Source organism: Sander lucioperca, chromosome 11, assembly GCF_008315115.2.
Source record: "Sander lucioperca isolate FBNREF2018 chromosome 11, SLUC_FBN_1.2, whole genome shotgun sequence".
NCBI classification, from domain to species: domain Eukaryota; kingdom Metazoa; phylum Chordata; class Actinopteri; order Perciformes; family Percidae; genus Sander; species Sander lucioperca.
The window spans coordinates 7,132,025-7,159,793 of record NC_050183.1 but is presented as its reverse complement, the minus strand read 5'-3'; the positions used below and the strand labels follow the sequence as shown (position 1 = coordinate 7,159,793).

The following is a 27,769-nucleotide window of genomic DNA, read 5'->3' as shown; positions in this document are numbered from 1 at the left end:
AAAATGGTAGCTAATTATTGTTCTGTTGATCAATTAATCAAGTAATCGTTTCCGCCTTCGATTTGTGTAGGATGTTTTTACCACCCCTGGTATGAGTGCTTTCACTGTTTTTTTTTTGTGATGAACATGGGGCTTTCACTATTTAAAGAAACAGAAAGTTGGTAGGCACCATGCGAAATAAGTAATACATCATTGAGATTGGTTAAGTTTGACAAATGTATCCCCTCAAGTTATTGCATTAACTAAAAACAACTTTTGTTGGTTTACTGTGGATGTTTATTTTCTTAAAACTATTTCTTTTCACGTTCTTCTTGTGATGTGACCCTGAGCTTTGGCACTGAAAGCAGACCAACTCAGCCCTGTGTGAATGCATGTGAAAGTGAATGCATGAATGATAGCGATAAAGCAAGTCAGAATAACAGTGTTTTTTTTAAACTATGCAAATTAACAGTAGTATATTATGTAATGATGACAACACTAAGACAAGTATTAGGTTCATGTGATACAATAAAATTACTTACAATAAAAAAATAAAAATAAAAGCACTGTTATTAAACACATTTACACACAAAAATCAAACTTTCAAATAGATTCATTGCTTCTGACACAAATTCCAGTAACAATTTCAAGTAACATTTGCAGTACCATGTACATTAACTGTTATCACACCATTATTTTCACACTACAGTGGCATTTATTATTTACTAATACCTTACAGTGCCTACAAATTCCTACTCAAACAACTCCACAAAAAATAATCTGGTACAGTAAGATGCTCAAATATGGCACAAATGATGTCAATAAATAATCAGTGTCTGACATGCAAACACAAGTATGAATTTACCTAAACTTTAAAAACAGCGCAACTAAAACTTTGGCAAAGGGGAACAGACATAAACAGTGACAATAAGAATGTATTAGTATCTCTCTATGACATACACTGCACAGCCACTGTCTCATTCTCCCTCTTGATACTGTGAGGATTCAAACCTGGCAGGTGAAGAAGAGCAGCCACACTGAACATGATAACTCTCTGGCTGCTTTCCCCTCCAATACTGGATCAGCCCTGCTGTCTGGCCTTCTCCGAGGGACCTGGACAGACATGTTTTGTATCTGTGGAGGGAGAGTACGTAGAGCAGCGCAGACATCTCCTCTGTGGCTCTGTATGCAGATGGGCTGGTAAAGCAATCTCACACCTCCTCCAGGTCTCTCTGTCTGTCTCTCCTTCTAGGGGAGAAAGAAGTTGATCCGCTGGGGAATGGACTTGCATCCCTGGGCTGAGAACAGTCTCTCCTCTTTAGGGACATACAGCATCGCCTTGGCCACTTCATCCAGCGTAGCTTCATCTGTCTCCAGACCTCGTGCTGCATAGGCGTCCCGTGCACAGAGCTTGACATGGCGGTACTCCAGGGGCAGAAATGGCACAAAGAAGTCGATCAAGTGGCCAGACATCAGCTCACTCTGAGCAAACCCACCTGGGGAAGAGAACCATGCAAAAAAAAAAAAAAGAAAATTGCTTATAAATCCCCAAACATAACTAAAAGCTCCACCAATCAATGTTTTATATTTAGCTAGAAAAGACTTGCTTTAATGTGAGAGGGTTGTTTAAACCACTGATCCCACCAATAATCAATACTCCAGTCTGCAGCGCTATGCTTACAGCTAATTATCTTGGTCAAATAAAACAGTTGATTACTTTAACTCCCGCCCACCACACATGTAAACTACAATTACCGCCTTGCGGTTGTATGCCTCCGCCAACCAGTCAAGTTGCAGTTTACACCCATGTCTGTCCAGTCTATTAATGTAGTAAAGACTTTTGAAGCAATTTAATAAAAAGGTATTAAGTGTAGTTTTTTGACAAAACGTGGATGCTTCACAGAGATCTTGAACACGGCAGCACAGAAAATCTAAACAATCTAAACACCGTTTCAAGATTAGTGTCACCAATTCAAATGTCTCCCCTGCTCTTCCCGAGTATGGCGTTGAATAATGGCCAGAAAAGCATTTTTGCAGAACATTATGATGTCACAGTGAGGTGGACCTTTTGGAATTCAAAATGTCATCACTTCATCATTTCATCCTATTAAACATTTGTGAAATGTTGTCCTAATTAGCGTAGGAATTCTTGAGTTATGGCCAAACAAGCAATTTGTGAGGTCACAGTTGCCTTGACCTTTGACCTCCAACATCTAATCGGTTCATCTTTGAGTTCAACTGAAATTTGAAGACATTTTCTGCAGGGGGTCCTGAGATATCACGTTCACAAAAATGGGACGTTCGGACAGACGTATGGGCTTTGCAGCTCACTCAGTAACACTTCCTGCTCAGGGTGAAATGGCAGAGGGCTGCTGAACAGAGACCTGTCAACCGGCTGAGTAACGTAAAGCCAGCCCTGCAGCATACCATGAGACTCCATAGTTTCAGATCGCAGACGATGCTCCAGGTCTTCCATACCGATGTCCTCTCGATTTTGACCGGAGTGCCAGAAGTCCAGCGCTACGTCATTGATTGTTGCTCCACCAATATTACTGTAGAGACAACAGGCACGTCAAAAACATGATGTAAAAAGTTGTTGACGTTCATGGAGGATTCATTTTGGTTTGGTTGGATGCATCAGTGCAGAGATCACAGCATCACAGATTAGGGTTGGCAAATAAAAATTAAAAAAATTAAAACAATTGCACAATATCTTCTTTGAATACATTAACTTCATACTTCAATAGAGATACTCAGTTAGTTTTAAACACGTTGCTTTTCTCCAAAAGCAAATGCTAATTTAAGTTTGAAAAATGAGATCTGAACAAATGTTATTTAAAAAAAATAAAGTTAAATAACTATACTGAACAGATTATCTGTCAGCAGATAATCAGGCATGAGTAATTGAAAACATGAAAGATCCATAAAGAGGATTAATGGAGGCGCAGGAAGAAACATCATTCATCAGAGATGAGCTGCCAGAATACCTGGGAGAGAGTACATTCTGAGTGTTTGACCCAGCTTCAACAGACAGGCCGAGCCTGATATATAAACCAACCTGAGGAAGAGGAAGATGGCTGTGCGGTAGCTTACGCCATCTACGTTGTCATAGTGATCCATGTAGGGTTTGATGGCATCGATGAGTCCGGGGTGAAGCTTCTCAGCCTCGTCGAAGATGAACAGAGTCTGAGGGCAGCGCAGCACCATGTCCCGGATCGCCTCTCTCAGCTGGCCCTGGGCACACAGAGGAAGACCAAACTAGTGACCAAAATCATTCAAATCTCTAGATCTAGAATGTGCATTTTTGACTCTGTTAAGGTTTGGGGTCTGACACAAGTTCAAGTAGGTGAAAGTAAATAATGAACTTTAAGGTGAAATTTGAGTTTCAGACTATATAAATACTTAAATATATTAGTAAATTATAGCGACTATAATAGCCAAACACATGACATTAACGAAAATGATTTATACTCCAAAACAACCATAACTACCATATCTATCTTTTTTAGTTCGACACGTTTTACTCTATGTAAAACATTTGGTTTTGGTTTTTCCCTTTACTCAACTGTGTGTTTTTTAACAAAGAAAGAAACATTTTCATGGCACTTTAGTCATGAGGGACAAAGGTTATAAGTTTTAGAATTACAGTATTTTTTATCATTAACCATCTAAATCTCATTTAAAAGGGACACCTTATCTAGACACATGTTCATATATGTTTTAAAGGTCATCCTGTGTCCTGTTAAATCTGGGTTCATTTGTGTAATAGCACTGTCAACATTATTTTGAAATCTAATAGATTAGCTACTACGTTGGCATCTGTGGCCTGGTTGGACAAACACTAGGTTCCAAAAAGCCAAGCACAGTGTGTAATTGTAGAACCAATGTTTGTGTTGAAGCATCTGTGCAAACCTTGATCGTTGTCATTCACATGCAAAACAGACTGCAGACTAAACATCTGACTAAGCAAACGGGGGTCCCAAGAACACTGCCAGCGTGTTTCTGGGCACATGACGTCAAACTTTGTGCCAACAGGGCCCTGGATGACTTACCTTGTACGTGTCCACCAGTCTGGCGTGTGGGAAGTGGAACGGGGCGATGAACAGTCTGACACACTCACTCTTCACCCCATCACGGTACAGGTTATCAGCGATTATCCGGGCCACAAAGTTCTTGCCGGTGCCGGACCAGCCGTGGAAGGAGAGTGTCAGCGGCTTGTTGGACTCTGGGTTGTTGATAAAACCCTGGATGGCTTTCAGAACCACAGACTGAGCCAGGTGCTGCCCGTGGAGCTTTGTCTGAAGGTCCCTCGCCAGACCTGCACGTGTGTGAACAGGAAAGAGAACATGTTTAAAAATGAGAGTAGGAGTAACAGTATCAGAGTGACTCTGACTCACCCAGTAGAGTGCGCCCCATGAGTCCTTGGCAGTGGGTTCTAATCTGAACACAAGCCCTTTGGTGTGTGTCGTGTATGTCATCCCCCCCCACTCCCTTTCCTGTCATTCTTCAGTAAAAAAGCTAAACAAAGCTCTAAAAAAAAATCTTTGGAAAAATACCAGATAAAGAATAATCCTAGCAATGATGCAGTGCTATTATATTTAAACTGGGAAGGCTCAGAAGTGTTTCAACTGACAGACAATATTTTGTGACAATATTCAATGTCAAAGGGCAATCAAGGTAAGCAACTAAATTAACAATGCAGCAAATGAACAGCTAATAATTCAAATTAAAAATGCTGACTTCTTATAGGTGAAACTACAACAGGCCTGTTAAAGAGCAAAAGCCACTCTAAATCCCTACTCCAAGGGTACCTTATATTGGCTTGCTTACCTTAAAGTAAAAAAAAAATATATATATATATATATATATATATATATATATATATATATATATATTTCCTCCATCATTTTCTTCTTCTCAGGGTGTCAGAAAACCTTAACTACAGCTTACAGATCAATATAGGTCTCACCTCCTGTATAAGAACTAATCCATGGTTGCAACCTACTGTACACTCATATTTACATTAAAAAAAAAATGAGTAAAATGTTTATTGCCAATTGAAAGCTGTACATCTGCTGCCCTGTCTAGTGTAAGCAGTTCATGTGAATTTTCAGGAGTCATAAAAACTTTCAGAAGCCTCCCATTTTTTGATTGAACAGAAATGATAAGCTGTAAATCTATAACTAGAATAAAGCAGGCCAACAGGGACTAATTAAGAGGCATGAAGTCCATTTATACATATTGTGCATGATACAGACATTGTTAAAATAGTAAAGTTAATGTGATTTGCAGTCATGTCCAGAGACAGTAGCTATATTTGCTGTCTCGCGGCCAGTCGGACAGTCCAAAACATGCACTAGGACACAGAAGCAGACAATTGCAACCACCAAGCTGGAGCGTGATACCTGTGATGTTGTTGGTTATCCTGCAGTCTCCAGATTCACAGCACTGGCCCATACTACAGTACCACTGATGCAGCAGGCTAATGTAGTCCTGAGGAAAACCTGCCCAAAGGTCCCTGGTAGGAACTGCTCACATCAACAGGACAACGAGTCAGTAATATATCAATACTAGGAGCCAAGCTAATCGACAGGGAGGACATTGTTCCTACCGTGAACTATAATGTAGGGTGCATAAATTGTGGTAAATCGAATTGAAATCTGATAAGCATACATTATAGCTTGTGATAGGATAGCTTCGTTAACAATTTCGTACCTTGCTGTGTAGCATCGTCTTGGTTGGGCTGACACTCCCCTTCCCATATATTGCAATAAATGTAATTAAAATAGTAAGTGGAAACATTTGAAATGCTGTCGAACCGGAAGAAGTCGGCCTCTGCGGACAGAGCCCAGAGCATAGGCAGCAACCACCGCACAAACATTGAAGAGGCTGGTCCGAGGCGGCCGAAACGAGACTTAACCCCGCGTCCCGGTTCTCCTCTCCGGTTTATCTAAACCCAGCCGTTAGCTGGCGGCCTGCAGTGTGGAATGTTTACCTCCCTCCGCCATGGTAGCGACGTACGGGCGGTTTCCCCCCCCCGTTGTCCACCTTGTGCACGGCGCATGCGGCCATTTAGCTCCGCCCGTCTTCAGAGGATTACGCCAAAGAATTGGGCTTTGATTACGCCAACCACCACGTTCTGCCCTTATACAGTCTATGGTTCTGCCCTGCAGCCGACCATAACATTTTTTTTTTTATAATTTGCAAACAGGTACATCGCCAGTATGTACACAAAAAGTCAATACCAGAGGTGCATATACAGACCAAAATATATATAGAATAAAAAGGTAGCAAAGAAGCGTGTAGTACATATTAAGGCAAATATATCGGGCAGCAGCCCACAGGAGGCACCCAGAAATGGAAAAAGATGCTGCTATGGTAGCCTCGCATTGCCATACCTGTTCTCTCCACCAATTGCTGCATATAAAAACCTTTGAGAAACCTCTGGCTACATTTTTCAGTCCTTGGCGGCCACATCTTCCCATAGTAAGTGTATGGATTTGTGGTTTAGTTTCATCCGTCAAAGCAAGAAACCATTTGTGATCCTGAAATGCTGCCCTGGAGATGTATAATGTATTTAAGTATTATATAAATGTAAAACCGCACCACGGAGGTAACTTTAAGCCCCGACTTCGTACTGTCTACAACTTATATATTCTGAGGAAAAACGCTCTGGGTTGTCTGCATTTAGCGCCAAGTTCTGACAGTAAAGCAGTAAAAATCTTCGTTCTCCATTCATCCACTCAGGGATCGTCTAACGTGTAGGCCAGAAAGTCATTTACATAAACAGTTTAGAGATTAGGCCATTATTCAAAGCAGTAAACAACGTTTTAAGAGACAACCAGGCACAGCATTTGTTTTAGTATTTATTGCGACATCTTGCAACACATTAGTCTTTATACATTAGTGTTGTCCATTGGCTCTCAGGTCACCATCCAAAAGAACAATCTGAGAAAGATGAGAAACTTTAATTTAGCTTTTCGTATAGACTGCAGAACACACAATTTTGGATGTTAATATAAAGTTTACTTTGTCAAGACAACATCCTCACTCACTTTAGAGCAAAAACTTCCATGTAGGCTTGCTTCTCTGGGCCAAAGAGGCTTCACTGCTGCATTCTTGGGGAACAGACAGATTTCTCATTAAAATAAAGCAGGGAGAACAGTAACAGACAAGATGGTTCACTGACCACACAGCCTCAGAAATAAATGGAACGGTAAGGAGTATAATCAAGAGAAATCATTTGGCAGAATCTTTTCATCACAGGTAAATGGTCAATTGTTTTAGTTATGGCACCCACAGAATTCAGAAACGAACAGCCATCAATAGAAGACTGAACATGGTGCACCAAGTCTAGCTGAAGGATGTGAAATGCTTACCAAGTCAGCCTACGGATCCAGCTCTTCCTGGAGAATGGGAAAGAAATGAAATACCTTATTACAAGTCATTGACTGGTTGATTAAGGTTTCATTCACTGGGTTACTCAGTAACAGATAACATCCACATAAAAGTTCAGGTCAGACATTTGTTAAGACATCACCGAACCCATGTTAAGTCATTTTGAATCTCGTGGGAGGGTTTGCATTCTTACCTCATCCTTGATGAAACCAGCCTCCAAAAGGCAATGTCAACTGAAGACTTCGTGTTCCATGAAGTCACAATCTGCAATTAAGAGTAGTTTCATGCGAATTAGTTTAATGTGAATAAAGAGTACAGTTATTTCCCTAAAACAGTCCAGATCAGACTAAATGACAAACTTCCTCAACTGGATCAGAGACCTGATTCATATTCATCACATCTGAATATTAGCTGCACAATGACAATCTGTGATTTAAGGGACTTACCAACACAAGGATGGCTGTTAACATTCTCTGCAGCAAGGTTTCACATGTCTGGATGGGTAGAGAGAGATTATTATTACTACTGTGTATACAACACCTGAGGCCTAAACGAAAATTGCAGTAGATACATCAGCTAGGAGCGAAAGACAATGGATATTCTTCACGGTTAAATCTGCTGAACTATGCACTCATCATTGTATCAAGCATCATGAAGGTTGTTAGACTACAGCTTTTCAACTCACCTTCACGTGGCCTTTTGTACTGCCAGTCTTGTTTCTGTAAATAAAAGAACCTTTTAAAAAAAATGCTACAGAAATCAAGTGGACTCACTGGTCTTTGAGGCTGACACATCAGCTAGGAGCGAAAGACAATAGATATTCGTCATGGTTTAATCTGCTGAACTATGCACTCATCATTGTATCAGACCAGCTTGAATTATAAAAATGTTCACTTGAAGTACAAAATTAAAAACTCACCAGCAACTGGTCCAAGAAAATGCACTAGATCCAAGAATAGGAGACCACCTGCACATCAAAAATGCTAGATATTAGCAACAAAAAAACACAAACACATTTTGACATATGTAGGCATTCCTCATATTTACTGCATCAGTAAAAAGTATTCTTTCACTCTTATTCAGAGAGATTCCCATTGTTTTGTAAACAAGATCATCATTGACAGTTTGTTTTAGGAGAATCTAGGTAAAATAATCAGTGCATTACCTGTTCTGATGTCACCGAAAAGTTACTCCAACCAACGTAAGCACACCTGCAGGAACACAATAAAATGAGCACTCAAAACATCTTAAAAACACGCATGCATCAAGTTGTCTGTGCCTCAGATAATTCAACTGGTGGGTTGGAAGTATCGTCATCCATCTTGTCGAGAGTAGCAAATAATGTCATCACAGCAGCACAAGGACAATGTGCAGAATAAGGCAGACTATGCTTCTCTAGGTGTGCCTGTTTGAGGGTCAAGCCACAGCTTATGTGCATCTCAAGTGTGCATGGTAGGCCTGCACGATAAATAGTTATTAAAAAACGCGATCTTGATTCACCCCTGTTCGATTTAATTTGGAATTGACTTATATTTTTCCTTAAATTTAAAGCATTTGACATGGACATATTTTAATTATGTAAAGACATGTTCAAGTAGTTCAGATAGAACCTGTATCAGGGCCATAGTTAGTTCAATGTCACCATTTTGGTAGCCTACTGTACTTAAATGGCCAGTATGCACTTTATTTTCTTTATTAATTGAAGCCTCTATGTTTACAGGCTTGTGGTATTGTGCTGTAGGTGCCAAAAAAATTGAACTTGCCAATTTGTTTTGTCATGGTTCATGTGTGCAATAAATATTACACTGGTGAGAAATTTTTTTATACCAATTCTAAGCTTAAAAAAAAAATACATTTTTCCCTGAATTGTGCAGGCCTAGTGCACAGTATCATATGCTTTACATTTTCTATCTGGCCATCATAAAGTCATTAAAAATAAATGGATTTGTGTGATAAAGCACGATAGTCATAAGTTGCAGACCCATTTAAAACATAAACCTAATGTTCAACTACATCAGGGATCCCTCAGAGAAGCATAAATCCATCAACTGCCATTTAATGTAAAACCTAAGCCTTAACATTACCTCTTTTCGCTCCAGTCTCTTCATGTCTCTGGCCATCCCGAGACCTGTGGATACACACCCTTTTTAGTACCATACTGGTCACGTTGGGAATTAATAAAGTATAGCTTAACTAGAAGTCTCAGTGTGAAATTATTCAGATATCACATCTGTCCACTACTCTTTACAACATCACCGACTTCCAGTTAGGATAAGCAGAATAAATGTTTTAACCAGCATAGTATTTGATGCCGTTCCAAACCTCTTCATCTTAAAGAAAATAAAGCACGTAGCTAGTTACATGGCTTTTGCACACTGTTCATCTTTTGTAATTAGCCAACGTTAATGAAAATGCATGTCATTACTCAGCTAAACTAACCTTACTTAGAACATTAATTTAAGTTGTCTCCGAGAGGCCATATTCCTTACCATCCAATGTCCACCTTCATTTTTACAGCGATCCAGCCAAAAGGTCTGCAACCAAAAGGAAAGTCTACATTTAATAACGTTAACCAAAACTGCAACCGCTTTGCAGTTTAGCTATAGTAAGCTGCTACGTTCACAGCCAAGAGCACAAGAGCTGTGCAGCAAGTTTACCAGAAGTTAATGTTACATTTTCATCCTGGTCCCATGCAGTCAGAGATGTTGGCATTCTTCACATTAATTCAGATGTCCCTACCAACATTTATTTCATCATTTAGTCATGGGAATGCTGTAGTTACTGGATATTAAAGCTTAAACCGGCAGAATAATGAATATAGAGACTGCATGTCTCCACCTGATTTTACAGCTAAATTTTAATAACTGGACTATTAAATCAAAACACAAAGACATCATGTAGCCAAGTAAGGACATTAAATTTACCTAGCGAGTAGGCGAGGAGTGATATTCTTCACGGTTAAATCTGCTGAACTATGCACGCAATGTATCAAGCATCATGAAGGTTGTTAGACTACAGCTTTTCAACTCACCTTCACGTGGCCTTTTGTACTGCCCGTCTTGTTTCTGTAAATAAAACAAGAACCTTAAAATAACGCTACAGAAATCAAGTGGACTCACTGGTCTTTGAGGCTGACACATCAGCTAGGAGCGAAAGACAATAGATATTCGTCATGGTTTAATCTGCTGAACTATGCACTCATCATTGTATCAGACCAGCTTGAACTATAAAAATGTTCACTTGAAGTACAAAATTAAAAACTCACCAGCAACTGGTCCAAGAAAATGCACTAGATCCAAGAATAGGAGACCACCTGCACATCAAAAATGCTAGCTATTAGCAAAAACCTAAATTTTGACATATTTAGGCATCCCTCATATTTACTGCATCAGTAAAAAGTATTCTTTCACTCTTATTCAGAGAGATTCCCATTGTTTTGTAAACAAGATCATCATTGACAGTTTGTTTTAGGAGAATCTAGGTAAAATAATCAGTGCATTACCTGTTCTGATGTCACCGAAAAGTTACTCCAACCAATGTAAGCACACCTGCAGGAACACAATAAAATGAGCACTCAAAACATCTTAAAAACACGCATGCATCAAGTTGTCTGTGCCTCAGATAATTCAACTGGTGGGTTGGAAGTATCGTCATCCATCTTGTCGAGAGTAGCAAATAATATCACAGCAGCACAAGGACAATGTGCAGAATAAGGCAGACTATGCTTCTCTAGGTGTGCCTGTTTGAGGGTCAAGCTAAATCTACCAGAAGTTAACGTAATATTTCAATCTTTGTCCCATGCAGTCAGAGATGTTGGCATTCTTCACATTGATTCAGATGTCCCTACCAACATTTATTTCATCATATAGTCATGGGAATACTGCAGTTACTTGATAGAAGTGGAAGATTAGCTCCTTTGCTAATTAGCATCTCAACACGCGCAATGAGGCACGTGGTGACGTTAGAGGCCTAACGTTACTGCGGTTACATTATTTCCATCTAGGAAACATTTAATCGGAAACAGCACAACTGCAGAACAACGAATATAGAAACTGCATGTCACCACCTGAGTTTACAGCTAAACGTCAATAATTTGACTACATCAAACTACAAAGCCATCATATCGCTAAATAAGGACATCATATTCACCTAGTGGGTAGCCGAGGAGTGAGGACTGGCAGAGGGTGCGGAGCTTATTTATAGGGGATGTCGCACTGGCTGATGGGAAAAGTTTATTCAACGGCTAGCGCCTCTGCTGGCCATTCGTGTGAGAAGAAAAAGATTAGGTATATATTTTTGAATTAAATCAGAGACGCGTTAAACAGTAGTTGACTAAAAATAATATGAACTCAAGGTCCACTTACTCACTGTTTCTGGGGCTTTCAAACCTATGAGGAAGACTGTGAGATATGGTTGAAAAAACTACTATGTGGACCTAGAATTTAGCTTTTTATTTTTCTTAGTCAGTGAAAATTAAATAACCTTAAACAAAACTTTAATTACACAATGCATTGTGAAATTTTACAAAATTTAGTAAGAAACAACATAACAATGTTTTATTAAAAATGTAATCTCTATTTGTTTGTTCAACATTATGCTGAATCTAATGTAACCCATCAGATTTTCTGATATGTTATCCTGATGTCTGTATAAGATGTTACTGAGCTTACTCAGTGGTTAAGGTGGAATTTCCAATTGGCAAAGTTAATTGTTAATCAGATCCATCAGACCCCAGACCCCCATGGGCCTCAAAAGCCCCAGGTTCACTGTGTGTCAATTCTTTTTTAGTAATTTAATTAACTACAAATTTGTTAGGGAATTATTGCACAATCGCAAGTAAGGCTGGTCCTGTATTATACCTAATAACTATAGCCAATCTTATTCTGTCCATGTGTTGTAGAGGTGACCAGTGTCAAAATGTAGTTTTAAGAAGTTTTTTTGTGTTCACAAATAAAGTTCTTTTCAGATTACTGTGAACTAATTGACACCAGTTAGTGTTTTCCAGCATATAGTACTCGTTGGTTTCTAGACAAAAATACAACTGTCCTGTAGTCTTTCCTCTCTGAACCTGGCACAATGTTTTGAGCAAAGAGACTTGAGGCAATGCTCATCTGAAATAACCATGACAAACTCTAGCAGGAATAAACTCGTGGAGATTTAATATTATGCATAAATAAACAAGAAAATCTGATACAATCAATGGTTATAATCAAAATAAAATAAAAATAATACATTTTGATTGCGCTCTATCAGGCGATACTGAAATGTATGGCAAGGCCACGATTCAATATAATTTACAAAGACATAACATGGAGGAAAAAACGAAGTAAAAACTAATAAATTTAACTTGGACACTCAATTTCATTTGGCTGGTTTCTAAAGGCATTTTTGTACGCTTTAGAGGAATAAATTCAACAGCTACAACTAAATCCAGATTTTTCACTTGATCTGCACACAGCACTAGGGGTATGATCCCTTCACCAAATTGATAGATTTTAAGACTTAAGTATTTTAATATTCATTTAAATCAACCAGTTTCATACAGGCCAAATATCTAGAACAGACAATAATCAAATATTGCATTTTAACCACAAAGATAACAAGGGACTGTTGTGAGCTCACTGCAGCAGTGAAAGATATGCTTGTGCGTTTTCAGGTGAAAATTGTTTTATTTCTGTATTTCATCCAAATATCATTGCATTTAGATCCAACCTATGTAGCTGTAAATAAGAGAATGAATGATGGTTTCAAAAAGCAGAGGTGTACAGTAGGATTAATATTGCCCTCTATGTGGTTATCTCAAAAAACATTGGACAAAAAATTGAGTTTACAAGAAAACTGAACCGGTAGAACACAGTCTGGACTCATAGCAGGACTATGAAAACAGCTTCAGTGTTTCTGGTTCCTTTGTTTTCACTGTCCTCACCCTCTGACAACACGTGAAACCATCAAGGTGATCTACTCTGAAATCTGTGGGTTTGGAGAGGAAACACAGACAGGCGATGTGCAGAACAAAAAGGGAGACTTTACAGACTCCGTCCTAGCCTTACGTCTTCATCATGAACCAGCGATCCAGAAAGACAAAAATATGTAAAACACTCCTTTGTTTATAAATGCCTTCAGGTAACATGAAAACGTTTTTAGAGGGTTGTTTGTTCTTTGCCCAGATGAAAGTCCCTTTAGCCTTTTATCTAAACATTTTTGGCATAATGGACACCCAAATTTGTCCTTTGACAGGCAATGTCAATGTTCTCTAGATTGCATATATTTCACAAATCTATCACAACTCTCCCAATCAGTGAGTTTAGATGCTATGGCTTATGTAGGGCTTTGCTTCTGGATAACACTTGAGACACAGAACCGTGTGAAGGACCAAATAAGCAGCAAAGTTAACTTAAAATGGGAACAAAACACCAAAAGGGTAAATGGAATGACTCCTAAAGATCAAATTCATATCCTCAAATATTTGTACACTATTGCCAGAAAGAAAAACAAACAAAAAGAGCATTGAAAATAAAAAAGAATATATATATTTATATATCCATCATATGTATATCTATATATAAACAACAGTTACAACTAGTTGCAGGCAAATGGAGAATTTCTCCCCCACCCCTTTAAGATTCATCCCTTCCACTGTTATAAGGCTGTCAGACTCTCGGAGGGGGCAGCAGCTTTCTTTCTTAAGTCACCAGATTCCCTGAGATGTAGAGCGCCGGTTTATTTGTCAAGGTTTATTTGATTTCAACACCATCAACCACACACCCCTTGCCCTTACCCCCCCCCCCCCCTCAAAACAAGCGTACTGTGTAAGGAAATGAGTGCTGCTGTTGCTCGTCCCATGGAGCTGATGAAGGGTGTGGTCGTGGAGCTGACGGATAGAGTTGAGAAGTGTCGACCTCCCATCTCCACTCTGCGCTCCCGACTCTCGTGCTGGCGGGCATCGGTGGCGGTGGAAGTGACGTTGCCCAAATAAGAGGAGCTTTACTAGTTTTCATGTTACATCTCAGATGCTTTTCCGTTTGATTTCATTCATTTCCATATTGTTGTTTTACAGTCAAATGCAAAGCTGTGTACATATTCAATCATAAGTCAGTCATTCCAAGGCTTGGAAAAGAAGTGGTTTTGCAAAAGAGTTCTTATGAAGACTCTGTTGTGTGTGCAGTTCTTTATGCATATGTATGGTGTGTGTATCAGAGTGTGCGTAGTCCTCTCAGTGCCTCTGAGTGACTAATCTCTTTAATAGAGGCTCATCATAGACCCAGCACTCCCCGTCCTCGTGAAATAGCTGCAGAAACACAAGCAAAAACATTTTTTTTTTTTTAAATTGAAAAGAAATTTATCCTAAAATGAAACTGCATAATTCAATTTATGTTTGCTCATGTTACCCCATTCTGTTGTATTCAGATTCAGTCATTTTACATTCAAAAACAACAATATACAGGGCTTTACAGGTGAGAAGATGCACGTTAATGTCTCAACATTTTGGTGAGCGTGTAGTCTATTATCACACAGTTTTCAAGTTCTTTCTAGAAGTTGAAGAACAGACAGTCTCACCCTGGTCTCCCACTGCTGCTCGTTCTCCTTCCTCTCTCTGGCTTCGGCTCTCTGTTTCTCCTCCAGCCGGTGTTTGGCTTCTGTTGCTGCATCAATGTCCCTTTGCTTCAGGTTCAACGTCACATCTCTCCACAATCTGGCGAATTGAAGGGGTGAAAAGAGAGAGTTTGTTTCTGAGTGAAGGACTTTGTTTCTGGATCCTAGGTTCCATGATATGCAAGTCTTTCTAGAAACCAGTTTCATTTCTCACCTTCGGGACTCGTAGTCGAGCTGGTCTTCCAGCTTTCTCACTTTCTTCTTAATGATGCCTATCCTCTTAGTGTCTATGAACACAGTGTTCTCCTAGAAACACACACAAAACACCTTTATTCATGTTGTAATGTATTGCTCCTCCCTTTAGTAGTTATTCCCCAGTGTAATACATGTCTACATTTTGTTTCGGTTCAACTAATAAATGATGACTAATTTGCCCTAAGTAATTATTGTCTAATTTGATATGTACCCTCCACAGCGAAAAATAAGAAAAGGAGAATGGAAAAAAAAAAAAGACTCACTCCAGTTGCCCACTTGGCATACATCACTCCATTCCATTCTCCTTCAATGGAGCAGAAAGACTTCTTATCATTAGGTGAACTGAAAGAGAAATAGAAAAGAATTGTGGTATATGTTAATAAAAAGGTCAGACTCTTTTATCCATAGTCAGTCTTTGAAGTGTGATTTAAAATTGTACAATTGTGCATTTTTTCAACGTTTTCCTCTTACAAAATCTCAGCAGTGATCCTGTGCTTTTTTCCTCCGTAGAAGGGTTTGGTGTGGAACACGATGTTAGCACTGTAGCCTGACTTGGAGCAGGAGATGTTGCACTCCCCACCCAGCTCCACCCATGGAACAGTCAGAATCGACCTGAACAGACAAACTCAGTTCAGTGACGCACATATTAAAAACCAGAGAGATGTAATAAAGTGATGACACGCACGCACCTGCCATATCCGTTAGGGAAGGTGAGGATGTAATGTTCATCATGCTCCAAACACGACACACAACCTGAAACAAGACCAGCAAATAATTATCACAACTACATAAAGTTGTGACAGTAAAGTGTGTACATATTTTGGAGTGTATGAAGCAGCGCTCTTAAGTACCTTGGCCAATATTGTGGACACCTATGGACATGCCTAAGAACTTAGACTTAGTCCAGATGTGAGCGTTGAACTGGATCTTCTTATTTAAACATTCTGCGTAGAATGCAGAAACTACAGAAACAAGAGAAGAAATACTCAAGAGATTGTAGACAAGTAGCAGCAACTTAGTCATAGTCCAGAAAATGAAGCAAACAAGCAATAAGCAAGATTAAGATATCCTCATTCAGCATGTGATCAATAGCATGGCCTTTAAAGAGGTAATGACAAAAAAAAAAAAAAAAAAAAAAAATCAGTGGCTGCTGGTATACTACTACTACTTTTCAAAAATGATCAGTTAGTGTCCATCATTGTTTTCTTGACACATGTCAAAAGATTTTGGCAGTGCTGTGTGATCACTCAGCAGAAGAAGGTTGGACACTCACTGGGTGGGTGGTGAGAGACCTGCTCTGCCACAAAACACACACTGTTGGATGAAGACCACGGTACTGGACCTTCTGATACTGTCTCCTGGAGGGTGGAGGACAGAAAAGGGAGTCAGAATAGACAAGTTTTTCCATGCTACAATATGAAAAACAAATTCATTGTAGTGACTTTGTAAACAATGTTAAAAAGAAAGGTATGGTGCATGTAGAAATGTACATAAAAAGGAAACCAAGAACAAAGTTTGTTCCATTTACTGTTTTCAAAAGGTACTTATACTTACAATTCCAGTCAATTTCAATTGTATAACCAAATACAGTCTCAATGAGCTTAATAGGTCCACAACAGCATTTTAGTCAAAGTACACATATTGATATACAATAAACCCAGCATGAACTAAATATGAACTTTAGTAAGGATGTGTAAAAGTTGTGTTACTAGTAACATTAATCTGAGAAATTTATTGAAAAATTAAAATGCTAGCTGATTTTATTCCCAGCACAGAAGTTTATTCAAATTGTCCACAAATAGTCTAGAACCAGCAAGGGCTGCAGAGGCATGTGGTCTCACCGTGAGTGGGGAAGGCTCCTCTGTGTCGCTGGCCAGATCCCAGTGGCAGTAGAAGACTTCTCCCAGGATTGGGTTGTAAGGTTTCTTGGCCACTGAACCTTTCCTCCCTGCATGGAAAGCTGACAGGTACCACTTTACCACGTGAACCATGCGCTCCCGGGCCTCTGGCTGCTCAGCGATACTATTGGAAGTCACATGAGAGAGTAAAACTACTTCATATTTTACCATTCCTGAATTTTGGATATATTTAAATATCTGTGTGATACAATTGCTTGCACCAATAAGAGAGAGGACAATTACCTTACAAATAAGTCGGGATGTGCAAAGAAGTCTGCGTACATTTCTAACAAAGATCTCCTCTCCAGGATGAAGGTAGGCAGTACCACCTGTTAAATATAACGAATGAGAAAAACTGTAAAACTGTTGCTGTGTGGGTTGTTCAAAAGAAAACAGCTTGCACAGATGATGTTAGTGAGTAAAATAAGGAGCGTGGAGGGAGCCAGACTCATAACTAAGCAATGCTGGCCAGTGTTCTTTACCTTGGTGAGGTCCATGCCCAAACGAACTTGAGAGAGAAGATGCATGATGACGCTCTTGTGCTCCTCCACAGACTCGCCCTCACCTTCATCATCGCGGTCATCGTGGCTGTCAAACTGGTCTAAAGACAACAGATGAGGACAAGTCTCACATGGCTGTAATAACATTAAGTTATGTAAAGCATAATTTTTTACCATTTGATAAAGAGAGCTCCAACTTTGTGTTTTATGCAAAAAGAGGCACAAAACATTTGGGAAAAGTTGTTGTAACACATTTGTGTGTGTGTGTGTGTCTTGTGTGCGGTCTCTTTTTACCTGCATCGGTTGTGCCGTTAGACATGGACGAGTTGAGGGACTCGGTGGTGTCTGGTCGTTTCAACGCTGTTGCTTCATTAGTGAGAGGTGAGGACGCTTGAGGCCCTGAGGGACTGAGGAGGAGATAGAGGGAACAGAAAGGAGGCAGGAAGCAGGAGAGATGAGGAGATGGAGAGTGAGAAGGATTTCACAGGCAATAATTGTGTTTTAAACTTCTCAGACTTGATTTTTTTTATTGGCACCAAGTTGCATTTTTCCACCTGACCTGCTAAATGCTATAACAGTGTTGGTTTCAAACAATAAATTCACTGCATTAGAGTGTTGGTTGCAGTGAAGCGGAGTGATACTTTACTCACTCTATGCAGTGTTTGGGGGAAGTACTGCTCTGGTAGAACTCGTCAGCATCGTAGAACTCATCCTCGCTGGAGGAATAGGAGAAGTCTGGCACCGAGTGCGAGAGGAGGGGGATGTGAGCCGGGGAGGCGACGCCGCTGCTGGGGCCTGACTGGCCACTCCCTGAAAAAGGAAAAGAATAAATAAATCAAACATTGTGTCGTGTCAGCGTTGTCTTGTAGCGTTTTCTCTTTTCATTTTATGGATCTAATTAATAAGGCATATTTATTTATACAATATACAGGTCATGGTCAAATCAACAGTCTGTTGTTTAACTAAAGCACTCATTTCTGAGCCCGGTCCAGCTGGCTGTGTACAGTAACATCCAGCCGTCTTTGAAATAGTGACGGCTTCCTCTGCAGAGCATATCGACAGTGCTCTTGAGCATGCAGCCTGTCTCCTTAGTGCACAGCGCAGCATTTTAATACTGCTGCCTCAGCATGGACCTCTGCTTTTCTACTTGGCTCTTTAATTTACTATGTCCGTGGACCAGGCACTCTGGGGTGGAGAAGCACAGAAATAATTCATGGTATTATTACTTTTGCTCTTGTGGTTGAGTTCTTATTGCATTAGTTTTATGTTGCTTGCAAATTAAAGGATCTAACAATACATAATAATATTCTGATAAGGACACACACTTCCTGCGTGCCAGAAAAAGGTTGAGTATGTCTCAATACATAGTATGTCAAATACAGTATGCCAAAAATACCAGGATGTCCTACTGTATCCGGTCGGATTTTGCAGTATGCAAGCCTGCATGCTTTTCTGGCTATTCTGACCCACAATCTTTTGCACAGCATATATGAGCAAGAGGGTCAAACAAAGTTCAAGGTGCAATGTTATGAAGAAGTAGTATGTCTTAAATGTATGCAAACTGCATGCAACAGTACGTACTTTGTAAGGGCAGCTGCAGTACATACTAAAAGTAAAAAGTAAAAAGTATGTGATTTGGGATTCAGTAACTGTTCTTTCTCCAAATGATGTAACAAAACCTCCTTCCCGTTGAAGCTGCTGAGGTTTCTGAGGGAATGAGCAATACAACACATTTGTATGCAACTTGTGGAATGTGTGATTCACATTAATTACGACGACAACAACAAATGATCTTTCCTTGCAATGGAATAGCTCCTTATGCTGTGATAAGAGTGAAGTGAACTTTCACCTGTGCTGTTGGGAGTTGGGGTCTGCAGACTGCCCATCACCGTGACAATGGGACCAACTTGTAACGTGGAGGGGCGTTGGTCGGATTTACACACCTGAGAAGCGTCTGTAGCAAAAAGAGAAAGTGGATGATTTAGCACTGAAGCTTCAAAATGAAGCCAAATCACATTAAAAACAGCAGTCTGAAATCCAGGAGGCTGAGAAAATGATCTGAGACAGACGCTTCAGTTGTGAGGGGGATTACACAGTAGAGTTTAGATTCTCGGCCCAAGCCCGAGCCCGACACGACCTCGGGTCGGGCTGTTACTTTCCGCCACTATCCTCGGGCCGGGCCAGGCCCGGACCCTTGATCAAGCATTTTTTTTTTCCCCCATTACCTATTTAGCCTAATTGGGTGGGGAGAAAGCTATGCCATAATCAGAAATATTATAAATATGTATATATAAGCTATATAAAAGTAACAAATGTGTACAAAATTTAGGCTGCAGTTACAAAATGCAGCACTTCATGCGCGGAGTCTCCTCCTCTCGCACGCATCACACTGGGTCTGCTGTGTGCTGTATTGTGTATCTTAAGTGCAACATGGAGCTTGAAGATGTAAAGAAAAAAAGAAAAACAGGAGAATTACCTTTGAGCAAGTGTGGAGGAAAGTCGGAGGTATGGACGCAGTTTAAACAAGTCGTGGGCAGTGACAACAATATGTTGTTCATCATTGTTTCTTTTTTTTTTACGTTTCTTAATTCAGATCCATTTGCGATCCGTTCCATTCTGAATAAACAAACAGCGCAGTTTACATGCTTCGTCCTTGTTGCATTATTCTAAACAGATTTCTGCAGTTCAAACAACTCGGAATTGTAGTTGAGAACATCAGTTATAACGGCCCACGTATTAAAAAAGTGTCGGGTTTAAATCGGGCTTGGGCTCATAATTACAGTTAATGTGTCGGGCCGGGCCGGTCTCGGACGCAACGTGCTCGGGCTCGGGTAGGTTCAGGGTTGATTTTTTGGGCCGATCTAAGCTCTATTACACAGTCTATTAAGAGACCGAAATTAGAATGGCCTAAATTGCGCTCTATGGTGTTTTTTGCCCCCAACGGCTCCTTCCAGGCAGCGTTGCGACCGCTGCCTCCAAGGCACCTAACCCTAACCTTAACCCTAACCATAACCAGTGCCTAATCCTAGTGCCTTCCAGGCAGCGCGGCCTGGAAGGAGCCGTTGGGGGCAAAAAACACCGATAAACCTAAATTGCATGGTTCATTTTCACACCAGTCGAGTCAAAGTCATATGACCAAAATATCCCAAAACTTTAGTCCGATCTTAGTCATGCCGTGCGATTACATTTAGTCAATTATTTTCTGACTAAAATGACTTAAAACACAATTACACTGAAGGACAGGAATCTGCTTCAAAACAGAACAACATTAATACATCCATTTTCAGAGAGAATTATTTCTGAAATGGAATATAATTACATTAACACGTGATAACCATAATGGATATCATGCGACTGGACCCTGCTATAGATCCTCAACAGCCAGTAACTTAACTAACAAACACTAAACGAATATTTAGTACATTTATCAATTTATTTACCCTGAATGATCGGTCAATATTGTCATCCCACTGTCTTCAATATCACAGTGAACCAGTAGAATTTAAAATATGACAGAGTATTCACTGTAGTCTTTCTTTGATTTAAAAAAGCATTTGTCGGCAAGCATGTCGGACAACTGTCTGCGGCAACATCAACATTATTGGATCCTTCAACTGAAGGAGATTAAGGTGTGAACAACAGGGGGAGCTGTTGTCAAGCTCCCTGGAAGAAGTTGGGTGTGTGAAGTCTATGAGTGTATATACAGACGTGTTCACACAGCAAGCACATGAACACAACACAGTTGTCTACATGTGTATAGGAAATGGTGAGAAGGCAGATGTCTAGTACCTGTGGGTAGTGTGGTCTGTGTTGGCATCGTGGTGTTGACTACAGGAGGGTCCAGAGGGGGTTGGTAGATCCCATCCACTGGGTTTATGGTGCTCTGGAGGAAACAAAGAAAAACAACAACACATCAGACACTTGCTGCAACAACAGCACACCCACTTCACTGCCTGCTTACTAATCTAAAATGTTGTCTTAACAGACAATAAACGTTGAGGTTAAAATCCAATACTGCAAAAGAGAGTTTAGCCCTGGATTTTAATATCCAGGTACAGTACGACTAGCCTATTTTAACCACATCTATAACCTACATATACCTACGTGCTAACCACAACGAAACACCATTTCCTTTAACATTCAAGCCCAATGTCAAAGTAAGCTCTCACCCTCAATTGGGCACTAGCTTCAGTTTGTGTATTGGTTATATATCAGCTTAATGGTATACCTATGCGACAACAAGAACAGTGAAATAAAATATACACCACCCAGCCTGGGCAGATCAATTTCCATTCACTTCATTTCCTGGAAAGAGTGTTTCCAGGTTTGATTAATCAAATCAATATAAAACCAACAACACCGCAGTAGCTTTGCACAATAACCAACAGCCCATCTGAGCAACCGTCCAGTCCAAAAAGCAGTTAATTAACTCCACTGGGCTGCAGACTAAATCTGTAACATGTTTTAACTCTCTGGCTCTTGATTTCCCTGTGGTAAAAACCAGCAGGGACGTTCTTATCTGCAGTGGCCTGCCCTCATCAGTGCCACCTTAACATCATGTGTTCATGCATATAAATACTGGCAAAAACACACGTCGGCACACACGCATAAAAAGCAGCCTGTTGGCTCGTGTAATAGGGTCACTGGCACCAATGACCCAACTGACAGGAACACAGATGACGACACGTGCCACAGCAAAATCATATTGACCCTTATTCTTCACTTACCCTCAGGGATCTTGGTGGCACTGAAATTAGATCAAGTCAATGAGATGTATTATCCTATTACTCAAAACTTGATCTGTAATCTGTGATTTGTACAGCTTTTTTTTCAGGAGAAGTTTTAAATAAGTCATATGAGATCAACAGGAACAGGCAGTGAGTCAGAAGAACATGACCTGACACAAGGCTGTGTGAATACAGAAGCTGGTGTATCACAGTTGAACTAGAATACCAGGAAGTAGACAATAGGCATCCACAATCCCATGATGCAACACTTGAGTATGTTACAAAAGACACGGACTACAGAGGAAGAAGAGCTGTAATGGAAGTCATGGTTGTTTTTCCTCTAATTACTCTCTGAGCTTGTTTTTTCTTTGTGTGTGTCATCGAAAGGCAAGTTATGATCAGAGGTAGAACATTCATTGAAGGGAAGCTTAGTTTGACATCTCTGCTCCATTTCCCCTTCTGTTCACACTTTTCTCTCTTATCTTCAAGCTTTCTGCCTCTATTCCTTCCTTTCTACCTCCCCTCCGCAGTGCCTGATGCTTGCCTGGTCCACGTGCCTCCATAAAAGTAAGGCGAGGGCTACTAATTATAGCCAATTACAGTAATATTGGTCGGCCATAGTGGGACCAGCCCGTGGCCTTGCAAGCAGGAGCTAAAGCAAAGGCAGGCGGAGGGAAAGAGTTGGCTTTAAGCACTGTCATCATGATCGATATATTTTCTTTTTTAGTGAAGTTAATATCAATGGAGGAGGGCAGCAAAGCAAACCTAAACCAATCATAGCACATCAAATATTTTGACAGATAAATACTGAACAGGGTTCTGGTGCACTGTGCTCAGTTTAAATGATTCCTGCACTTTACGGCAATTCCCCTGATGGTGCAGTGCTTGACACGCTGCTAGTGGTTCAAGTCTACAGTGCATCTGTTGTTGTTGCTCCACATTATTGGCATACAGGCAAAACGACAGACGTTTAGAAGTTCTTTAGCTGCAAAGATATATTTAGCACAAAGCTTATGGCATATAAAAATGTCCATTTCAATGTATAGACAGAGCATAAGCTGTGCTATTTATGCTATGTAATACTGCCCTTAATGACTGAGATTAAGTCAACTATAAGAGCAGTGCAGGCCTATGAGCTGTCCCCTGTGAGATTCTTGCCTTAAGGACCACACTGGAATTTTTCCTTGCATCAGTCCATTACTAACAAACCATTCACATTTTCCAAAGCATACTGAAAGGTTTTAGATTGATTTTTTTACCTTGAAGTTACCCACTGGGTTTTCTTTACTGTAGAGTGGTCTAAGTTCGTAGTACATGTTTCATTTGCCCTTCAGTCCTCACTTTTCTTGCATTATACAGTCCACCTCCCTCCCGCTTTCCTTTCTACTCGGCCACTTCCCCAATCTTTGCATTGGTATAAAAATCAACCTGTACAATAGATATGTAACCCATCACAGTTTAGTTCATTTATAGTCCACCTTCAATCTTTTGTAGCATTCGATTGCATGGCAATGCTGTTGTGAGCCAGGACTGTTTGAAAAAATGTCCTTTTTGGCTGAAAGCATGGGTCACAAGGTCAGAGTCACAGTTTACTTAAAATAAATAAGACTACATGTTTACTGTGATGGATTATCAATTTGATGCATGTTCTAATGCAGGTTTTAATTCTATGTGATTTGTGGTAAAAACATGCAAAACTATGTGACCCCTGACATGAAGACATGGCACCTGCAGAGACAGTAAAGTTCTCTCTGGATGGATTTCCAGCTATAAGTGCCCGATGGTTCAATAAGCAGGCAGTGTGTACACGATAAATCAATGGTAAATTAGATGCTTCTAATTAGTGGGTGAAGTGATGTGAAACATTGTAATATATACAGGCATGCAAACACACACACATGTATAGTCTAAGGCATAGATACTCTGCAACAATGTTAATTTTCTGGATTAAAAGTTTACACACACATACACATTTGTATGAAGAAAAGAATAGTTCCCAACCATTACTAAAAGAATTTAAATCTGAGATGAAATCAGAAAATTATTAACTAAATCAACAGGATAGTTGTGGAAAACATAAGGCTAAAGAGCTTGTATCTACAAATTAGATGGCATGCACTAAATAGGTCTGGTTAATCTGATTTTCTACAGTGGAGAGTAAATTAAGCAAGAAAAGAAAGTTAGCAGTTTGTTTGATTTGAATTTTTGTCATGGACGGAGAATGTCAAACTTACTATAAGTCCGTTTGCGTGTTGCTGTTCGTTACTTTGGTCCTTAAAATTTTGAGAAGACAATGTTAGACTACTTGTGGTAGGAAGGTTGAAGAGTCATTTCATAAAGCATCCTTAGCGTATGCTGTGTGGAGAGTGATGGGATCCATCCCTCTCATCATAACATGGAGCTATAATATTCACCAATTTGCCACACGCAGTAATCCTTTCATCACACGGTAAAATCCTCCCATCATTTCTTTCAGTATCAATAACAGGATTACCCTACCATGCCAACCTGTAATCTACACGTTTCCTGGAATGAGTAAAAGTGTTCCAAGTTTTAAAAAAAAGCCAAGTTTCACCTAACAACCACATGAAGCAGAGATGATGGCTTCATTTCCTTTTCAAGGGCTGAATAGAACATGTGATGAAACGAGTACCAGGCAACACACTCATCAACCAGTGACCCAGATAGCAACTGTAAGCAGGGAACTACCCCAGAGACACATGTAAGGAAACACACAGTGCACACTGGTGTGGTCTCACAAGAACAATGATTATGGTGATATGGTCTGATTAAGTAGCAGACCAAACTACAGAGAAATGAATCAAACATATTGTGTTTACCTTGGCGATTTGTAGCAGTACAATACAGTGTTTGATGGACTCTACCATGCTCTGAAAAAAAAAGAGACAGAAACGGAGTTCAATAATTAGGAACTGACTTGCAAACTGAAAGACAGGAAGGAAAATGTGTTAAGTTCTGACTTACACAAGTAGTCTCCTTCAAATTTTCAATTTTCTGTAAAAGGAAAAGAAAACAGGCTCTAAAATCCAACAGCAAATCAAAAAACAAATACAAAGTTCAAAAACAGAAGTGCTTATGCAACCAGTTTGGCAGTAAATACAGCACAATTAGTAGAGAACATTGAGGTAATGACATTTTAACTTACTGCAGCAACTTTTTTGTTCTTTGGAAATCTACGAGACAATTTCCCATAATGAAGAGATTGGTGAAGTCACAGTGACAAACAAGTCAAAGTGACCAAAAGCCAGCATTAATCTCAGGGAGGAAGTGAATCACACAGCTGTTGGTAAAAAAACTGAGACACTGAAACTGCCTCCCCCAACAACAACACCTCTGAAAGATAACTTAACACAACTTAAAACTAAAATGATAAGTCGCAAAATAAAACTAGTTTTTTGGACTGAATGGTCTTAAAAAAGCCAGAAAAAGAAATGTTAACCCCAAACCAATTATGATATGTAATTATAATATATTGGTTCTAACAATGGCCCCTCAATTACATACATTTTTATTTTTTTAATACACAAGCATGGCCTCTGCTTCATCAGCCAACGCTGATGCCCTTAATGTCCCATATTTAGCTACAGAGCTAATTGTGCCAGTCTGTTAGTCAATTCATTGTTCTACAGAAAACGAACCAGTAACTATTTTGATAATTGATTAATAATGTCATTATTCAAGCAAAAAGTTTAACTTTTTTTCTGGTTCCAGCTTCTTAAATGTGAGGATTTGCTGCTTTGCTCGGTTACATATAATTGTAAAACTGAATATCTTTGGGTTTAAGCCAGCTGCTGGGACAAAACGAGCCATCTGAAGACATCATATTTGGGCTCTGGGAAATTATAATGGGTATTTTCTTTCCATTTTGAGACATTGTGCAGACAAAATTATTAATCAATAATAAAACGTATGATTAGTTGTTTAATCGTTTTAAACCATTTTGTTAGTTTTTCAAATACAAAGACAAAGGTAAATTATTTTCTTAATACAAATGCTGAGAAACAGGTCATAATGGACGGTCATTTTTTAACCAATGCAATAACCTTTAAAAATATTCTGATGGCTTAATACTGACAAGCGACAGATTTCAAACATCTGTATGATATCATGCTGACAGCTATAAGCACTATGTGTCAGCCTGCTTCTCCCGCTGTTAGCCTCGGCTCTAATGACAGCGAGAACAGCGGACCAGAGAGCTGAGACACGAGGACAGAGCTGCACTGCTGGTACTCACTCTGCGTGATTCATCCTCTTTGCAGTCCTTGATCTTCTCATCAAACAGCTGTGCGAAAGTGACAGCGAAAAAGAGGTGAAAATGGAAAAAAAGACACGGAATATTAGTTAAGATGGGTACAAAGTAGAGCCTGACCGATATGGGATTTTTGAGACCGATACCGATTTTAGAGGGGAAAAAGTTCGCAGATTACCAAAATGGCGTCCGATATAGTGAGTGTTTGACCTGGAAAGAAAATTGACTTTTTTTATATAGATTGTGCACCGATTTGGCACCCATACGACTCTGCAAAGTTACTCAGAAGGCTGCTTTCTTAAACAAATAACTTTACTAAAGAACATTTAACATTATTATACATTAAACATACAATATGTTACATTGTCATACAATTCCAGAAATGATCGCTGAGAAAGTAAAGAATAAATAATTATGAAATGAATAGCTAAATATACCTCAGTACTGTATGTTCAGTATCAGTCAATTGCTGATCATTTAAATAAAGAACTACGTAATGACATTTCTTAAGCATCGTTTTCTGCATCATATGTTCTGTAGATTGTTTTTTTATATCATCGCATATTCAACAACATAAACGCTGATAGCTTTATGTCTGCGATAGGCCAATATTTTATCAGCCAACCCATAAATCGGCCGGGCTCTAGTACACAGTCAAATGAGTATTGAAATGAGAAGGTAAATCTGTACAGATGATGTGGCTTGAGATAATGTGGTGGCAAGTAGCAAGTTCTTCTCACCAAAGAAGGACACTTGCAGTGTTTCCTTTAAGATTTTCTGCCTGTGGTAATATGCCACTGCTTCTTTAAATTAATGATATTCTGCTTTATCACCATGCTACCACAAATCTTATTTGTGATAACTTCTGTTTAGTTAAAGTCTAGGATGAGCTCAGCAAAGAAATACCCAAATGAAGAGACAAAATAAAAGAAGATCATGACACAGATTTAAATGCAAGCCATGTATGTATATGATACATATACAGATACAGTGTAAATTATAAGTTGCAATTTGCAATACATTAGTATGTGGAAATGTGTTCAAATGTACTATATTGCCTCTATAGAATAAGCCAAATATGTAAAAGTGAGTGGCAAATATCCTACATTTCTCAAATCTACATGAAAGTGTAAAATATTCCAGATGAAA

At 39.5% G+C, this 27,769-nt stretch overlaps 2 protein-coding genes, 2 long non-coding RNA genes and 9 other non-coding genes across 18 annotated transcripts in view; 1 reads left to right on the top strand and 12 right to left on the bottom strand.

The window, feature by feature from the left end:
• Positions 1-433: 433 nt before the first annotated feature.
• Positions 434-6,026, bottom strand: tor3a (torsin family 3, member A). Its single transcript, XM_031307109.2, has 6 exons — positions 5,695-6,026; positions 5,385-5,507; positions 4,032-4,297; positions 3,038-3,213; positions 2,407-2,531; positions 434-1,475 (listed from the first exon to the last, which is right to left on the bottom strand). Exons 1-6 carry the CDS (start codon positions 5,858-5,860, stop codon positions 1,228-1,230), a joined length of 1,104 nt encoding a protein of 367 aa, XP_031162969.1. The 5' UTR covers positions 5,861-6,026; the 3' UTR covers positions 434-1,227.
• Positions 6,027-6,821: 795 nt separating this feature from the next.
• LOC116055267 lies at positions 6,822-11,056 on the bottom strand. The gene is made up of 13 exons (XR_004106246.2): positions 10,880-11,056; positions 10,643-10,690; positions 10,409-10,442; positions 9,867-9,911; positions 9,462-9,505; positions 8,543-8,588; positions 8,297-8,344; positions 8,063-8,096; positions 7,824-7,871; positions 7,571-7,641; positions 7,359-7,385; positions 7,035-7,097; positions 6,822-6,927 (listed from the first exon to the last, which is right to left on the bottom strand). It is a non-coding gene; the product is annotated as an uncharacterized LOC116055267 (long non-coding RNA).
• LOC116055502 lies at positions 7,174-7,248 on the bottom strand. The gene has a single exon (XR_004106305.1). It is a non-coding gene; the product is annotated as a small nucleolar RNA SNORD47 (small nucleolar RNA).
• Positions 7,942-8,023, bottom strand: LOC116055506. Its single transcript, XR_004106308.1, has one exon. It is a non-coding gene; the product is annotated as a small nucleolar RNA snR60/Z15/Z230/Z193/J17 (small nucleolar RNA).
• Positions 8,163-8,244, bottom strand: LOC116055507. Its single transcript, XR_004106309.1, has one exon. It is a non-coding gene; the product is annotated as a small nucleolar RNA snR60/Z15/Z230/Z193/J17 (small nucleolar RNA).
• LOC116055509 lies at positions 8,422-8,503 on the bottom strand. The gene has a single exon (XR_004106311.1). It is a non-coding gene; the product is annotated as a small nucleolar RNA SNORD79 (small nucleolar RNA).
• LOC116055268 lies at positions 8,771-27,623 on the top strand. Its single transcript, XR_004106247.1, has 3 exons — positions 8,771-8,881; positions 24,502-24,507; positions 27,612-27,623. It is a non-coding gene; the product is annotated as an uncharacterized LOC116055268 (long non-coding RNA).
• LOC116055510 lies at positions 9,576-9,638 on the bottom strand. The gene has a single exon (XR_004106312.1). It is a non-coding gene; the product is annotated as a small nucleolar RNA SNORD75 (small nucleolar RNA).
• Positions 10,065-10,145, bottom strand: LOC116055505. The gene has a single exon (XR_004106307.1). It is a non-coding gene; the product is annotated as a small nucleolar RNA SNORD74 (small nucleolar RNA).
• On the bottom strand, positions 10,509-10,590 carry LOC116055508. Its single transcript, XR_004106310.1, has one exon. It is a non-coding gene; the product is annotated as a small nucleolar RNA snR60/Z15/Z230/Z193/J17 (small nucleolar RNA).
• On the bottom strand, positions 10,759-10,840 carry LOC116055511. The gene has a single exon (XR_004106313.1). It is a non-coding gene; the product is annotated as a small nucleolar RNA SNORD79 (small nucleolar RNA).
• LOC116055503 lies at positions 11,173-11,253 on the bottom strand. Its single transcript, XR_004106306.1, has one exon. It is a non-coding gene; the product is annotated as a small nucleolar RNA SNORD74 (small nucleolar RNA).
• Positions 12,518-27,769, bottom strand: part of osbpl9 (oxysterol binding protein-like 9) — a 38,884-nt gene continuing 23,632 nt past the window's right edge. For 4 of the 6 annotated variants that reach the window (XM_031307101.2, XM_036007216.1, XM_031307105.2 and 1 more), the window contains 19 exons: positions 26,606-26,653; positions 25,336-25,365; positions 25,191-25,241; positions 24,585-24,623; positions 21,413-21,506; positions 19,473-19,577; positions 18,274-18,433; positions 17,918-18,030; positions 17,606-17,724; positions 17,367-17,452; positions 17,067-17,247; positions 16,499-16,583; positions 16,077-16,187; positions 15,915-15,978; positions 15,697-15,837; positions 15,489-15,567; positions 15,185-15,276; positions 14,935-15,070; positions 12,518-14,665 (listed from right to left, as the gene is read on the bottom strand). In XM_031307101.2, coding sequence (XP_031162961.1) covers positions 14,591-14,665; positions 14,935-15,070; positions 15,185-15,276; positions 15,489-15,567; positions 15,697-15,837; positions 15,915-15,978; positions 16,077-16,187; positions 16,499-16,583; positions 17,067-17,247; positions 17,367-17,452; positions 17,606-17,724; positions 17,918-18,030; positions 18,274-18,433; positions 19,473-19,577; positions 21,413-21,506; positions 24,585-24,623; positions 25,191-25,241; positions 25,336-25,365; positions 26,606-26,653 — 1,809 coding nt within the window. In that variant the 3' untranslated portion in view covers positions 12,518-14,590. The remainder of the gene's footprint in view (positions 14,666-14,934; positions 15,071-15,184; positions 15,277-15,488; positions 15,568-15,696; positions 15,838-15,914; positions 15,979-16,076; positions 16,188-16,498; positions 16,584-17,066; positions 17,248-17,366; positions 17,453-17,605; positions 17,725-17,917; positions 18,031-18,273; positions 18,434-19,472; positions 19,578-21,412; positions 21,507-24,584; positions 24,624-25,190; positions 25,242-25,335; positions 25,366-26,605; positions 26,654-27,769) is intronic. The other 2 variants (XM_031307102.2, XM_036007215.1) reach the window with 1 other exon arrangement.